Consider the following 16,112-nt stretch of genomic DNA (forward strand, 5'->3'; position numbering starts at 1 on the left):
TTAGTTCTAAGTTGCTTCTTTCTTTGACCAGTTTCCACCCATTGCTTCTTGTTCTACCCTCAGGTGCTTTGGTGAACAGCCTGACTCCCTCTTCTTTGTGGCAGCCCCTAAGATATTGGAACACAGCTATCATGTCTCCCCTAGTCCTTCTTTTTGTTAAACTAGACATACCCAGTTCCTGCAACCGTTCTTCATATGTTTTATCCTCCAGTCCCCTAATCATCTTTGTTGCTCTTCTCTGCACTCTTTCTAGAGTCTCAACATCTTTTTTACATCGTGGCGACCAAAACTGGATGCAATATTCCAAGTGTGGCCTTACCAAGGCATTATAAAGTGGCACTAACACTTCACGTGATCTTGATTCTATCCTCTGTTTATGCAGCCCAGAACTGTGTTGGCTTTTTAACAGCTGCTGCACTGCTGGCTCATATCTAAATGGTTATCCACTAGGACTCCAAGATCCCTCTCACAGGTACTACTATTGAGCAAGGTACCACATATACGGTACTGGTGCATTTTGTTTTTGGCCTAAATGTAGAACCTTACTTTTTCACTGTTGAATTTCATTTTGTTAGATAGCGCCCAATGTTCAAGTCTGTCAAGATCTTTCTGTAACTTGAGCCTATCTTCTGGAGTGTTGGCTATTCCTGCCAGCTTGGTGTCATCTGCAAATTTGATGAGTTCCCCATCTATCCCTCGTCCAAGTCATTGATGAAGATGTTGAAGAGTACTGGGCCTAAAACAGAGCCTTGGGGTACTCCACTGCATACTTCCTCCATGTGGATGTAGTTCCGTTGAGGACTACACGTTGAGTCGGTTGGTCAGCCAATTACGAATCCATCTGGTGGTGGTGCTGTCTAACCCACATTTTCTACTTTATCTAGTAGTAGGTTATGGTCTACTTTATCAAATGCTTTACTGAAGTCCAAGTAAATTATATCGACAGCATTCCTCTGGTCTACTAATTTTGTCATTTTGTCAAAGAATGCGATAAGATTAGTCTGGCATGATCTGTTTTGACAACCCCATGTTGGCTTTTGGTTATTACTTTGTTTGCTTCTAGGTGTTCGGTGATTCGTTGCTTGATTATCTTTTCCAGAATCTTCCCGGTATTGAGGTCAGACTGATAGGTCTGTAGTTTCCTGGATCTGTTTTTCCTTTTTGAAGATGGGAACTACATCAGCTCTTTTCCAGTCCTCTGGCAGCTCCCTGTGCTCCAGGATCTTTGAAAGATATAGTTCAGTGGTTCTGAGATCACGTCTGCCAGTTCCTTCAGAACCTTGGGGTGTAATCCATCCGGTCCTGGTGATTTGAACTCGTCTAGGGTAGACAGGTGTTCACTTACCATTTTCTTCCCTATTTTAACTTGTGTTTCTAATCTGTTTTTTGTAGTGCTGTTTTTGATAGGTTGGATTGTTTTTTCCTTTTGTGTAAAGACAGATGCAAAAAATGAGTTAAGTAGATCTGCTTTCTCCCTGTTGCTTGTCATCTTCTTGCCACTTTCTCCCAGCAATGGGCCAATTGTTTCCTTGACTTTTTTCTTGTTTTTAACATGTTGGAAGAAGCTTTTTTTGTTATTTTTTACTTTTGTCGCTAGCCTTTGTTCATTGTGAGCCTTAGCTTTCCTCACTTCATCTTTACAGGCTCGGGCTATTTGCTGATATTCTGCCTTAGTTATTTGCCCCTCTTTCCACTTTTTATATATAAAATATATTTTATATATTCTTACACCATATCTCATAAATAATGCCCACCTACTAGTATAAAAGCAACTGCCAAGGGTAACTAATAAATGATTGGTTCACCAAATCTCTCTCCCTACTTAACCCTTCCACGCTGATTCTTCCAAAGCAATCTCCCCTATAATCTGAAATTCTGCCTTAGTATGTTAACAGACACATCAAATGCCAAGGATAATTAGTAAATGGTCACTTTGCATAATCTCCTATCCCCCTTTTGCCCGATTTTTCAAAAAAAGTTGGAACAACTGCTAAGCTGTGGTTCTACCTTAATAAAAGGAAATAAAATGAAATCAAAGTCCCTAGCTTAAGGAAAAAAATCTCAAAACTTTGGCAAACATTAACAAAAGGGATGTTTTGGCACAGATTCTATAGCCGGGAGTATTCTCTTATTGCCTCTGTTCACTGGATATGTTAAACTGGTTTGGGGAGGATAATTTAATGCAGAAGCAGAGTGGGGTAGTTTTTACCTCAAACAGCCAGGGGGCCCTTGTGGGGTAAATTAACTCTACTTGGTCAGTGTTCTCATAAGATGCCAGTTATTGGATTGTTAAGGTTAGACCAGAATACCTCCAAAGTCCCTTCTAACTTTTTGATTCTATGTTCTTTCCATGCTACCAATCAGAAGTAAATTTTACAATGGCCCAATAAAAGAGGTCTCTCTAGGATCTACTTGTATGCTCCTTGTTTTTTAAACTCTTCCATACATAGTCACAAAGTAGGCTGGAAAAGCACAATCACTTTCTAAGCACTTTCCACATAAATAGTCACATTATCTCTCAGTTCAAGTGTACTTGTACCTTAAATCTCTGGATTTTGTATACTGATGTTTATCTATCTATGCAGGGCGGGGCCTAAATCTACATCACATTTTATTTCTCTTCAGTCAACTTTCACGTAAGGGTTTTTCCTCCGCTACTCAAATGATAGCAAAAGCAGTATTTTTACCTGAAGTGAGGTCACTTTTTGTCATATTCACAATGAATTTGTCTGGGGACACACAAAAGTCACTGGTGCCCTATAAGAAGCAAAATTTTTATTTATTTATTTTGTATAATTTTTATTACATACTTTTTTAAAGAAGATAAAATTAATGTTTTTAAAAAGGAAGTTGTCATCATTATTAGAACTTGTACTTAAGGAGGTTACATGCTGGAGGTTTAAAAAATTGTTTCTACATATCCCAGCATTGCCAGGTAAATGGATAGACTGCACAGGTAGAATGTGCATATGAATTTAAGATATTAAAGCTTCCTATGAATATGCATTTGTTTTAAATTTTATTCCTCTATGTTGAATATGTACACCAATTATATCTGTATGAAAACAATGCATAAAAAATCAAGGTGTTCATAAAAGTAGACTTCTTGGATAACAAAGAAACCAGAGCAATAAGGAGGCTGCAATAACTGTTAAATATCTCATGCTTAAATGAAATTTACTTTCTGATACTCCCATCTGTCAAAAAATTAGAGTGACCAAAGTTTGTAAATAGCAGAAAGGAAATAGCAGAAAGGAGATTAAAATCGTTTAATCTCTTCCTGGCTCCCCTTGAAATCTTGGCAGAAGTGCCACTAATTTATAAGAACAGCATTTTATGAGATTGGCAGTGCTGAAGGTACAGGGCAAATTAATTTTCCTCTGCCTGACGCAGAGCAGGCAGGCAACCAAGCAAAACACCTTCAAGATGACTTCTGCTCATTTTAAATAACCTATCTCCTTGTTGCTCAAAATTCCTCCTGCTAAGTATGCATTGTGCTATGAGAAGGTATGATTCTGGAAAAAACAAAAGCAGGAAAGGCTGCAGGAAGCAAGGCAAGGAAGAGCAAAACACGTTCTCCCCAGATGAACAGGCCCTTTAGCTGTCAGAAAGTGGGAAAGAACAGTTGGGCGGTCTCCGGTGGTCAAGACCTAAGGCATCACAGTAAACTTAGTACACTGAGCCCTTAAAACAACCACAGTTTGAAGTTAAAGAGACAGAAAGCTCGAGTTCAAGTGTCTGGCTTACCACTGCTGCTGAAACATCTGCTGCAAAGGAAGCCCAGCTGAGACAAAGTGTGAAAAGTCCACAGCACAGCATCCTGTGGGCAACATATATACAACAAAGAGTCAAAAGAAGACTTCGGAAAGGTGACAGCAAGACTCTGCACTATTGGTCTGAGCGCTCTAACAGGATAGAGGCTTCCATTGCTATTGTTCTTGCTCCTATAACATCTTCTAGGACAAGTCTTGATTATGCCTATCATAGAGATGTAGAGCATAACCATGCATGGAGAATACTGCCTGTAAAACAAACGGTGCAGGTGGGAACTGAATTTAAGCACCTGGAATCCAGTTCCAATTAATCTGTCTGCACAAATTGATGAAATGCATGATTGCCCTGGATATTTTGATCCAGATCACAGCTTCCAGTCTTACTAAAATCTACCCCCTCCTGGATATAGAGCTCTCCTTCTCTCGCTCAGAAAGAGAGAAAGAGAGAGGGAGGGAGGGAGAGCTAGAGAAGGAGGGAAGGAGGAAGGGGGAGGAGATACCTGCATGGAAAAGATATGTTTAAAATCAATACTACAACAGATATCCAAGAAACCAGTTTCCCCTAACTTACAATTCTGGAAACTTCATTCATATCAAATTTGTGCGCTTTTCCAGCCTGACTGGAAACAGCAAAGTCCATATGGAGTGGGAGGTAACAGAAGAATTATCTTCATATGCAAGAAAACATATTAATTTTTGCAGACTCGGGGCTGGCTATATGCTAGAACAGCTGTGCCATAAAAGAAAGCAGATATCTTAAGGTAAGACTATCAGTCCCTCACTGAAAACTATTATCCTTTATTCTGTCCTTTTATTTTGTTGTATTTGCTTGTTCTGGTGCGGTCGCTATAATGAAAAGGAACACTCCCCGGAGTAAAAGAGAAAGCTAGTCTAACACATCCTATATCACAACTACAGTGCATTCCGGAAACATTTTCTAAAATTCAGATGGAAAATTGCTGGTTGGCGTTTTCATCCATAAAGTATAGTCAGGTAGGATTGTGATAGGTACAATCGAATACAATGTAAGCAGCATGGAACTCTTCTACGTCAGCCTACCAATTCTAAGAAACTCCCCTAAATCCCACAAGCGGAGACCTTTGCCGGTTTTTCTTCAGGGAGGACTCTCTCTTAGGGTCCAAGATCCTCAGACGGCATTAAAGATTTGAGCACCTTGCGCATGGCTGTGAAAGATACCTTTTCTTCTTGCCTCTCTGGTGGAACAACTTTGTGTACTCACGTAATAAGCAGACATCTGGAGTGCTTAGTCAGCCCCAGGCACGCAATAAGGCAAATCACCAAGTCCAGAATGAACAGCAAGAGGTAAGAGAGCCATCTGGAGACAAAAAAAGAGAGAGAGAATGCTTGGGTAACTCATACATCCCTGGAGAAACTTGGCAGGAGGAGGGATGGTGAAATGTAAGCAGGATACTGTTCTTAGGCTTTGGGGGGCAACACCTCCGCAGAACCATGGAACAACAACAATATGGCATTTCTGAGGGGTTTGTGTGGGGCAGTATGGTGTGGATTCCAGGGCTCCGGGAAAATGCTGATATCCTAGCCAAATAGGGGATCTCTAGTGGATCATAGCTGTCCCGTAGAGATAGTGAAGAAGGGAGGTGCAGGCTGGTGCAAATAGGGAAGTTGCAAGTTCCCTGGAGTGCCGGCATTAGCCTCCAACCCAGCAGCAAGGGAAGACAGCAATTAGGAGCTGTCAAAAGGTGGGGCAGCCACACAGAAGAATTGGGCAGGAGCAGTGATTGAACGGGTGAGTGATTGGCCAACTCACAGGTAAGAAGGAAACATTTTTAAGTTTAGAACAATATGGCATTTCTACAAATTATCCAAGTTTGTGAAGGGCAAACTTCTCCTCTAGAGACCTGAAGACAGACCGATGAAATGGAAAGGGAGACATTATCCAAGGGCCATTCAAATGCAAATAGAAACATTTATGGCTAGCAGAATCAAACAGATTTGAGAAGCTGAGACTTCTCCAGTGCAATCATACTTCCTTGGGAATAACCTATACTTACTTTGAAGCTAGCAGGCAGGCGGTGACAGGTAGTAATCTACTTACAACCGTTCGTTTAGTGATGGTTCAAAGTTACAACAGCACTGAAAAAAGTGACTTATGACCAGTTTTCACATTTATGACCGTAGTAGTAGCAGCCCCATGGCCATGTGATCAAAATTTGGGCTCTTCGCAATTGACTCATATTTATGACGGTTGCAGTGTCCCCGGGGGTGTGTGTGTCACATGATCCCCTTTTGTGACCTTCTGACACGCAAATTCAATGTTAAGATTCACTTAACAACCATTTGACTAATTTAACCACTACAGTGATTCACTGAACCATGCGACAAGAGGATGTAAAATGGGGCAAACTCACTCAACTAATGTTTCACTTAGCAACATAATTTTTGGGCTCAATTGTGGTCATAAGTCAAGGGCTACCTGTACTTTCCTTTCAAAATCACAACTGACAAATACTGGGCAGGAGAAAGCATTACAGGTAGCTACAAAGCTAATTGGGGAGGAACATGATGAATGAGCTAAGCAAGGAATAAACAGAAGGGCAAAAGAGGATATGGGGACCTTATGCATTTATCTTATAAGATTTTATTTCTCAAAAAGAATATTTTCAAATGTTCTCATGGTATTCCAAGAGCTGGCCTAATGCAGTTTGCCTGCAGTCACCCCTAGAGTGGAATGAGACAAGTGGTGATTTTTTGTTTTTTGTTTTGGCCTCCTGCATAAGAGAGGCTCTTCCCAAACAACCCAAGGATCTAGTCTAGGATGTTTTTTCATTTGGGCGTTTCTATGAAAACACGGCTTTTACAACATGTGAGTAGAACAATTCAATAGAACAGTTAGTACTCCATTATATTCTAGAGCCTATGTGTGATTTTGAGAATCCCTGTTTTTAAATATTTGAGCTGTAGATGTGTTGGAAATGCATGATGAAATTTCAGGAATGTGTAATTCATGTAAATCGAACCATTTACATTGGCTAAGAAAATGCAATACTATATATATTTCTGAATATAATCCTATTTAGTGGTTATCTGGGTTGCTAACGTTAAAATGCCACCTGGTCAGTAGGGATTCTCCCTGCTATGATATAATGCAGTTTGCACAATGTTCTGTGTGTTTTGTGCTTGCACATGCATGCAACTGCCTTACAATCCATGTAGCTCATTCCTGGAGCACATGAACTAGAGTTGTCTTTCTGCATTTTTGCCAAAAGGAAAGGTTTTTAATTGTTCCGACCTTGCAGGTACTATTTTCTTATGAATTTATTCACAGACTGGGGCTTTCTGCTTCAATAATATTAAAGACAAAAAGGACGAGCAAGATCTGTATTTGTTCCTCTATTTTAGTTAGTGCCTAAACTAAACTAGAATCCGATTAAAATTCTTCCATGTGTGGCCAAGAGCTAGTCACAGGCAAGCTGCAGCTTTTGGTGCAATTTCACTACTCCTAAGAGAATTCAGAAAGACTAGGGGGAGAAAAAACACATACCACTTTTTAGCATTCAGAGCAGTTCTGGCTTAATTTTGGCCTCTGAGCAATATAAGCAACTATATCTATTTAAAAAAACTATTTTAAGTATAGAAATTAGATAAAAAAATTAGAATATTAGAAAATTAGATATAAAAAAAATAATAATAATTGCTACCAACCTGCCTTCCATTGAGGACCTGTATACTGCACGAATCAAGAAGAGGGCCGTGAAAATATTTACAGATCCCTCACATCCAGGACATAAACTGTTTCAACTCCTACCCTCAAAACGACGCTATAGAGCACTGCACAACAGAACAACTAGACACAAGAACAATTTTTCCCCGAAGGCCATCACTCTGCTAAACAAATAATTCCCTCAACACTGTCAAACTATTTACTGAATCTGCACTACTATTAATCTTCTCATAGTTCCCATCACCAATCTCTTTCCACTTATAACTGTATGACTGTAACTTTGTTGCTGGCAATCCTGATGATTTATATTGATATATTGACCATCAATTGTATTGTAAATGTTGTACCTTGATGAACGTATCTTTTCTTTTATGTACACTGACAGCATATGCACCAAGACAAATTCCTTGTGTGTCCAATCACACTTGGCCAATAAAAATTCTATTCTATTCTATTCTATATGCAAATGGGATGAATCTGAGAAACAGCCCATGAAATAAATCAAGTGCATATTTGTTTGCTACAGAACAATGTTTATTTCCAGAGTGCAATGATGCTTTACACTAGTTTTACTCTGACCCCAGGCATATCCTAAAAATCAAGCATGGACATTAATTCAATCAGAATTTTGCTTCCATTTATAACAAATATTCAGCGAAACCATGTTGATCAGAATGGAGACATTCTGAAGTTGGTGCCTGTACAACTTTTCATGATGAAGCAGGATCTTGCCTGAGTTCCAATCTTAAGCACGATACAGAATCTTTACCACTAGGATGCAGCAATATCGTGGAAACGTTAGCATTTTAATCACTTTCTTATATATCTACATAATTTAATATTTTTTTTAAAAAAGAAAGCTGTCTCATGCTGGAAAGAAAGAATTAAGCAAAAACACAGTCACTTGACCAGGATGAAGTTCCTCCTCCTATCTGTCCAATCACTGCCCTCCTGGATATTGTTGTAAATCAGAAAGATTTTAGGCTCAGCAACACCAATCCTCTAGCTATCTTCCCCTGCCTCTAGATGTCTCCTTTTGAAACAGTTACAGCTCACAAATAATAAGTAGTCATTTTGGTGACAAAGGTCCTTTGTTCTCAAATGCTTTGGTACGTACGAGGTCAATTTTCCAAGGTTTTCCTTAATTGTATTTATTTATCTTCCAGATTCTTATGTCCTATTGATATCTTTAATATTCCATAAATTTAAAACGGAGGGATTTGAGATATTCGCATAAAAAAACAGTTCAATAGTTTCTTTTGCTTTTTTCTCCTATTTCTTTAATTTCCAATATAATCCGTTAAGACTTCCAAGAATCTCCAAACCATTATTTAGTTGGAAAAAATTTATTTTCCTTTTCTTTATTTAAATGGGGCTCTGCTTCCATTCCAAGCCCTAGCTTCTGTCTTTCACTTCCTGAATGTGTATTCTCCAAATTTACTTTCACTTTCATTTGTTATTCAATTAGCCGCAAATCTACAAATTCTCTCCAAGGCTTGTGCCTATTCTTATTTTTTCTTCGTGAGATCATCACTCACCCGACTTCAACAATTTGTTTCTTGATGCTTCTTCCTCCTGCCCATTCTTGTGGCCGCCGCAGCTTTGGTGCAGCTGCCATGATGGACTATGGCGCTGCATTCCTCCCCGCTGGGTCGGGGGAAAAGATCCGGAGCTATGGGGAGTTTGCCATCCCCCTGTTCGCTCCGGCGGCTCCCCCACTCTTCGCTGCCCCTTCGAGGCAGCTATGGTCCAATCCAAAGTTCGGATGGACCCCCTGGGTGGGCGGATATCAGCGCAAACTCCGGAGACATCGGGGTTTGCAACCGTCTCGCCCGCGATGCTGGCCACGCCTCTAACAGCTTTAGAAGAAAGTTTCAGATGGTGTGTCTTTGAACTATAGAAATTGAATTCCCTATTTAAACAAGAATCCAGAGGCAAAGAAAGTATGCAAGAATGGAATAGCAGACTATTCCCCATGGAGAGAGTTCTGAGGGTGTGGCCACACAACATTTTTTTGAAAGGAACTTATTATGGCTGCCTTTATAATTAGAGGCAGAGGAAAACAGCAAGAGTTGAATAGCTTTCTTGTGACTATTCCCATGAGGATTGATGTCGTTGGGACCACACAACAGTTTTAGAAGAGATTTCTAGATGGTGTGTCTTTGGATTATTGATTTAAGTGGAGAATTCCTTACTTAAGAAGAACCCAGAGGCAAAGAAAGAAAGTAAGTAAGAATGGAATAGTGGACTATTCCCACAGAGAAGGCGCTGCTGATGTTAGACACATGACATTTTTTTGAACGGAACTAATGGCTGCTTTTAGAATTATGTTAAGAAATTTATTTTAGAAAATGTTAATATCTATATTAAAATATGAGTGACAACTATGATAAAAATAATTGAGGTTTTGGGAAATGGAGGGAAAAATACTAGAATAAATTGGAATAAGAGGGAAATGAGTGTTATATTGAAGAAAAAAAATTCTTTTTTTGTTTTTACAAATCAGTAAGGTAATGAAAGGATTTGATAAAACTTCTAAGGAAAGAGTTAATATTTTGGGGGAATAACTGGGGGAAATAATTAGTGACTACCCTTGCAAATGTTAAATTTTCTGTTTGGTATTAAAATGGATTAGATGGAAAACTTTAAATATATGTTATTGATTTAGAAGCAGAGGAAGACAAAGGGAAGAATGAAATTGTCTATGTGATCTCTGGGCAGTTTTAAGAAAGAGATTTTAGATAGGATGACCTCTGATTAGTAATATAGATATAAAGCTGAGAGTGGTGAAATTTTAAAACGTAAATAGAATTTATTAATGATGTTGAAGGGAATTAAGCATGGGGACTAGACTTCATTTAAATATTTTCCTGAATGGGTTGAATTTGATTTACTTCTCTAATCCGATTGTGTGCAAATAAGTAATTGAATTTAAAGAAGAAGAAGGAAAATACATTGTATTAGACTATAACTTAGGTGAAACTTGATATGTTTAAAGATGTACCTGATCAATAATTTGTTCCCAATGATTTTTTTTATTATGTTTGTAAAAAAAATAAAAAAAAATTGACCAAAAAAAAGAAAGAAAAGATTTTAGGCTAAGGCCCATTCGTTCCATCAGGGTAAAAGGCAAGGAGGGAAAATAGCAAGACCAAGAGCACTTGCATATCGCTTCACAGTGCTTTACAGCCCTCTGTATGCAGTTTACAGAGTCAGCATATTGCCCCCAACAATCTGGAAAAATGAATGAAAGAATTCCTATCTCTGTAATGGTGCAATGAAATCCACAAAATGCTATTTTAAGGAGTCAGTCCATTGGTACAGACAGGATATCATCTCTGCTGATCGGCAATAATTCTGCAGGATATCAGAGCAGGCACTTTTTCGCCCGCCCAGGAAAAGCCAGCAATTAAACTATGGAGCTACTGTTCTTTCCAGTTAGCTTCAGAAGCCTGAAGGAAAAATCCCTTTGAACTTTCAAGACCTTCATTAGATCAAACAGCTTCTAACAGGAGACCTCAATCTCTTAAATATATTGACTTCATTTTCTGCATTTCTCAGTCAAGAGTCATCCTGAGTTGGGAACATGAGGAGAAGGACTTCCAGCTTGGAGAAGGCTGAAATCCACAGACTTTTCAATAGCTCCTTACTGGCAATGCATTTCTCTTGCTACGATGACCATGCTGACTTACCTATAATATTCTACATAGCTGACATCATTGGCAATCTTGGACAAGTCTACAGTGACATCACTCCACACAGGAAGCCCCGACAGCTGCAGCACAATATTGTCTGCCATCTGCTGCATGAATTTGAGCGTTTGTACATATTCACTGTGGGTTGCAAAGATTTCATTCAGGCGAGCCAAATGTTGCTCCAGAACTATTTTCATCTGTGTCTTAGTTCCTGAGACCTGTCAAAAGACAATAAGCAGACCTATGAGAACCAGCAGGCAGAGAGCTTCAATTCACTTGGACAGCAGAATGAATAACCACAATGACCTTGACTTATACAGGTAGTCCTCGACTTACGACAATTGAGCCCAAAATTTCTGTCGGTAAGTGAGAATTTGTTAAGTGTATTTTGCCCCATTTTATGACCTTTCTTGCCACAGTTGTTACAGTGAATCGCCACAGATGTTAAGTTAGCAACACGATTGTTAAGTGAATCTGGTTTCCCCATTGACATTGTTTCTCAGAATCACTGCAAAAAGTGATCACATGACCTTCAGACACAGCAATGGTCATCAATATGAACCAGTTGCCAAGCGTCTGAATTTTGATCACATGATCACGGGGATGCTGCAAAGGTTGTAAAATGGTCATAAGTCACTTTTTTCAGTGCTGTTGTAACTTTGAACGGTCACTAACTGAACTGTTGTAAGCCGAGGACTACCTGTATATTGATCTGGATAGGCCAAGTCATCTTATGCAATCATCACCCCAAGAATAAAGATGACACAAAGGGGATGGTGACTAACTTTCTTCATTTATATATATTATAATCTAGAACAGCTTTCCTCAGGCTGATGTCTTCCAGATGCATTACATATCAATTCCCATAAATCCCCAGTGGAAAGGCTCTTCTCACAATAGTAGATAATGAAATTATCCTTCTCAAAAGCAAGTTAAATTAGCACCATGGGACTGGAATGAACCAAATCTATCCAGGCATCAGGGCCTGTTCACAGGCTCATCTTTCAGCTATCCTCCCATCTAATTTATTAAAGGCACATTGGGAAAGGAGACCCAGGAAGAAAGGAGGGGCAAAGCAGCTACAAATGGACATGAAAATTGCTGGTCATTTGCCCACAGTTTCAGGTTCAGGTTATCTCCTTTGCTTTCCATGTAAAGGTGCAAGATAATTTTCTGCAATTCTGGTGCGTAAAGTAGAACTCCTAACATGCCAGGAAGTCATGTATTGAAAGGTACCATATTGTAGAAGGCCGGTTTGTGTTTTTTCCTCAACTGAAAAACAGAGTATTTATGGAAGGAGTATTTTTGTATATACAGTGTGTGTGTGTGTGTGTGAGAGAGAAAGAGAGAGAGAGAGAGAGAGGGAGAGATGGAGAGAGAGATGGAGATCAATAATGGAGAAGGAAAGATCTAGACCAGGGGTATCAAATTCAAGGCCCAGGGGCTGAATCCGGCCCGCGCAAAGCTTAGATCTGGCCCACTGGGCTGCCCTAGAAATAGAGAAGGACCAGCCCATGGCGCCTCTGCTAGTGTCCTTCGGGAGAAGGGCGGTATAAAAATTAAATTAAATAAATAAATAAATAAATAGTGAAAATGGAGCTCGGGAAGGCCATCCGCAGCCCTCCCGAGCTCCGTTTTCACTGGCAGAGGGTTGCAGGAGGCCATCGCAGCCAAAAACAGCGCTCAGGAGCCTGTTTCCACTAGCAGAACGCTTGGGCCACCAGAGGCGCCCCCGAAATAAGTGAAGTCGAGCTGGCCACGCCCACCCTGGCCACGCCCAGCCCAGCCCCCTGAGGTCAAACACAACCCTGATGCGGCCCTCAATGAAATAGAGTTTGACACCTCTGATCTAGACATACTGTACTCCTAATCATAATCATAATCTATTCCTCAGATTATTAGTAGACCACCAGCATTCAGGAATGTAAACATAAAACAGAAGAGTCTCTCTGTGAGTGATGTGGGTGGTTTCTAAATTTGATATATAAATATAGCATCAACCCAGAAAAATACAAATAAACAAGAATTTGTTTAGCACGATTTCACTAAAATGAGAATGAGAGTTACATTCTCCAATCTCATCACCTTGTGGTGCTCCTTGCTGCTCAGCTTATAAGCATTACTATTTAGTTGTGGCCCTCTGCCAAGAATTCCAGAGGTACTTCTAATTAGCCAGATACCACAGGTGATAGGCTACTTTTCCTGGGCATGATGCCACTTGAAATGCTCTAGCATTGCGTTCTTAGTTGCAGCAGGAAACTGCAAAGAGAGATGCTGGCAAAATGCCTGAGCTCTAGCAAGGCCTTGGAGAGGCTGGTGAAATTAGTCAATACAGGTACAGTTCTATAAGAAAGTACCTGCTCCCTTTCAGTTTTTCTGAACTGTTATATTTTTTCTCCCCAACAAACATTCTCAGAATTCATATGTGTTCTACAAGGGTCAACCTGGGGAGGGGAAAAAAATCTCTCTTAGATAAAAGTGGTTGTGCCACTTCTAGTAACATTACCTGCAACCAAACACTTCTTCCAATTGGCGTTCTATCTCTCACATTAATGTTTGGAAATTATGGCTCACTCCTGTGTGGTGAATTGTTTAGATGCAGAAGTACCTCAAGGTTTTTGAGCATGATATAGTCATTTCAGGTCCTGCTGCTATATTTCTATGGGGCTTGGGTTGGATTTTTATTGGCCATTCCAAGGCTATATATTTATTTAATTATTATTATTTGGAAAACGTATATTGCTGTCTACTGTCTCACCGCGACTCAAGGTGGCTCACAGGAAATAAAAACACAATGTAAAATAAATAAATAAAATATAAAAATCGTAAAATATTAAAAAAAAAACTTGCCCCCACCCCGGCGACAACACACACTCATACCAGCCATTTAATGGGCTCCATCCCACTCTGGGTTCCTCAGACCCAATGGCAGAACCACATCATCAGGGCCTTCTGAAAGAGTGTCAGAGTGGGGGCCAGTCTAATTTCTGGAGGGATGATGTTCCAAAGGGAGGGAGCCATCACAGAGAAGGCCCTTTTTCTGTGTCTCACCAGATGTATCTCCTTAGGGGATGGGACCCACAACATTCCTTGCCTCCACACTCTAGTAGGTTGGGTGGATGTGACTGGCAAGAGATGGTCCCTCAGGTGACCTGGTCCCAAGTCATGAAGGGCTTTAAAGGTGAAAACCAGCCCCTTGAATTGCATCTGGAAGCAAATCGTCAGGAGATGACACATATGCACACTGAGGCCTGTATAAAACCATGCGGGCTGCTGTATTTTGCACCAACTGGAGGTTCCAGATGCCTTTCATTTACAGCCCCATGTAGAGTGTGTTACAATAGTCAAGATGGAAGGTGACTAGGGCATGAGTGACCATGAGTAGGGATTGTTGGTCCAGGAAAAGGTGTAACTGGCACACAACCTGCAGTTGCACAAAGGGTCTCCTGGCCACGACTGCCATCTGCTTTTCGAGCAGGAGTCGTGAGTCTAGGAGAACCCCAGATTATGCACTGGGGTAGTGCCACCCCATCCAATTCTCCCTGGACCAAAGAACACCAAACCAAGAGCTATTCGGTCTTACTGGAGTTCAGTTTCAACCCATTGTTCCCCATCCAGCTCCTAACAGCCTCCTGGCATTGAGAGAAGGAGGTCACGGCATTGCTTAACTCACCATGGGCTGAAATATATAACTGAGTATCATCAGCATATTGATGATATATCAGTCCATGATATATCACCCCAACGGCTTCCTGTAGATGTTGCAGAGAGTTGCAGAGAGAGTACCGATCCCTGTGGCACCCCACAAAGCAGTGGGCGAGGGCTGGATCTCCTGCCTCCTATCAATACCGATCATTAGAATAGAATAAAAAAGTTGGAAGGGACCTTGGAGGTCTTCAACCCCCTGCTCAGGCAGGAAACTCTATATCTTTTCAGGTATAAATGGTTGTCCAATCTCTTCTTAAAAATTTCCAGAAGCATTCACAACTTTTGGGGCAAGTTGTTCCACTGATTATTTAACTGTCAGGAAATTTCTCCTTAGTTCTTAGGTTGCTTCTCTCTTTGATTAGTTGTCCTTCACCCATTCTTTTGTAAATTTACTTGTATGCTTGGGTCACTGACTTATTCACTTAATGGACAGATGGCCCGATATTATTCTGTAGAATTCTCTGAAACAAACCAAAATGTATCCTTTCTTCAATAATGGTAAGTCATCTAGGCCCTGAAGCTGCATACCATCTCCAAACCATGACATTATTACCTCCGTGTTTGACAGATGAAATGTGGTTCTTCTTGTGGTGCATAATATTTGTCAGTCAGTCCTCTATTAGACATGAACACATCTGTGTAACTCAGAAGTTTTACTTTTGATATTTGTTCAAAGAACATTTTGCCAGACATTTAGAGTCATCCATTGGGGTGGGGTGGGGGTTTCTGACAAACCTGAGATGAACCACACTGTTCTTCATAGTGACCAATAGCACTCAACATATTAAAACTATCATGAATCCTTTCACTCAGTGTTTCTCTGATAGTAGTCATTAACACTAAATTTAGCTAAGTTGAAAAATGCCTGCATATCTCTGAAATTCTTCAGGACATTTTTGGGAATTCCTGGACAATTTTAAGTTTTGCTCTTTGCCTGATTTTGACAGCCCCTTTAAGAAAGTGCACTATTGCCTCAATTTTCCTCATTGCAAAATTGTTTCTGATTGTGAGTCTGGAGTCTCAACTCTTGAGAAATGGTTTTGAAATCTCTCCCCCCCATCCACATCAATAGGCAACAATTTTGTTGAAATGGCAATCTTAACAGATTTCTTTTAGCGGGGCATGACTTACTTGAGACATCTGAGTGGTGACCTCTGTGACGAGGGAGCCAAAGTTAGTAGTGTATTTATTTAGGATTGAGCTGAGTCAAACCAGCACTGATTATTTAGTGAG

The 16,112-nt window shown here is 40.2% G+C and overlaps 1 protein-coding gene across 1 annotated transcript in view; it reads right to left on the reverse strand.

Annotated features, from left to right (window-relative positions):
• Positions 1–16,112, reverse strand: part of TTYH2 (tweety family member 2) — a 78,431-nt gene that overhangs the window by 18,543 nt on the left and 43,776 nt on the right. The window contains exons 4-7 of the mRNA XM_058169695.1: positions 11,169–11,389; positions 5,014–5,109; positions 3,748–3,820; positions 2,688–2,757 (exon numbers count right to left, since the gene is read on the reverse strand). Of these exons, the coding sequence (XP_058025678.1) occupies positions 2,688–2,757; positions 3,748–3,820; positions 5,014–5,109; positions 11,169–11,389 (460 nt within the window). The remainder of the gene's footprint in view (positions 1–2,687; positions 2,758–3,747; positions 3,821–5,013; positions 5,110–11,168; positions 11,390–16,112) is intronic.

This window comes from Ahaetulla prasina, chromosome 2 (genome assembly GCF_028640845.1).
Source record: "Ahaetulla prasina isolate Xishuangbanna chromosome 2, ASM2864084v1, whole genome shotgun sequence".
NCBI classification, from domain to species: Eukaryota; Metazoa; Chordata; class Lepidosauria; order Squamata; family Colubridae; genus Ahaetulla; species Ahaetulla prasina.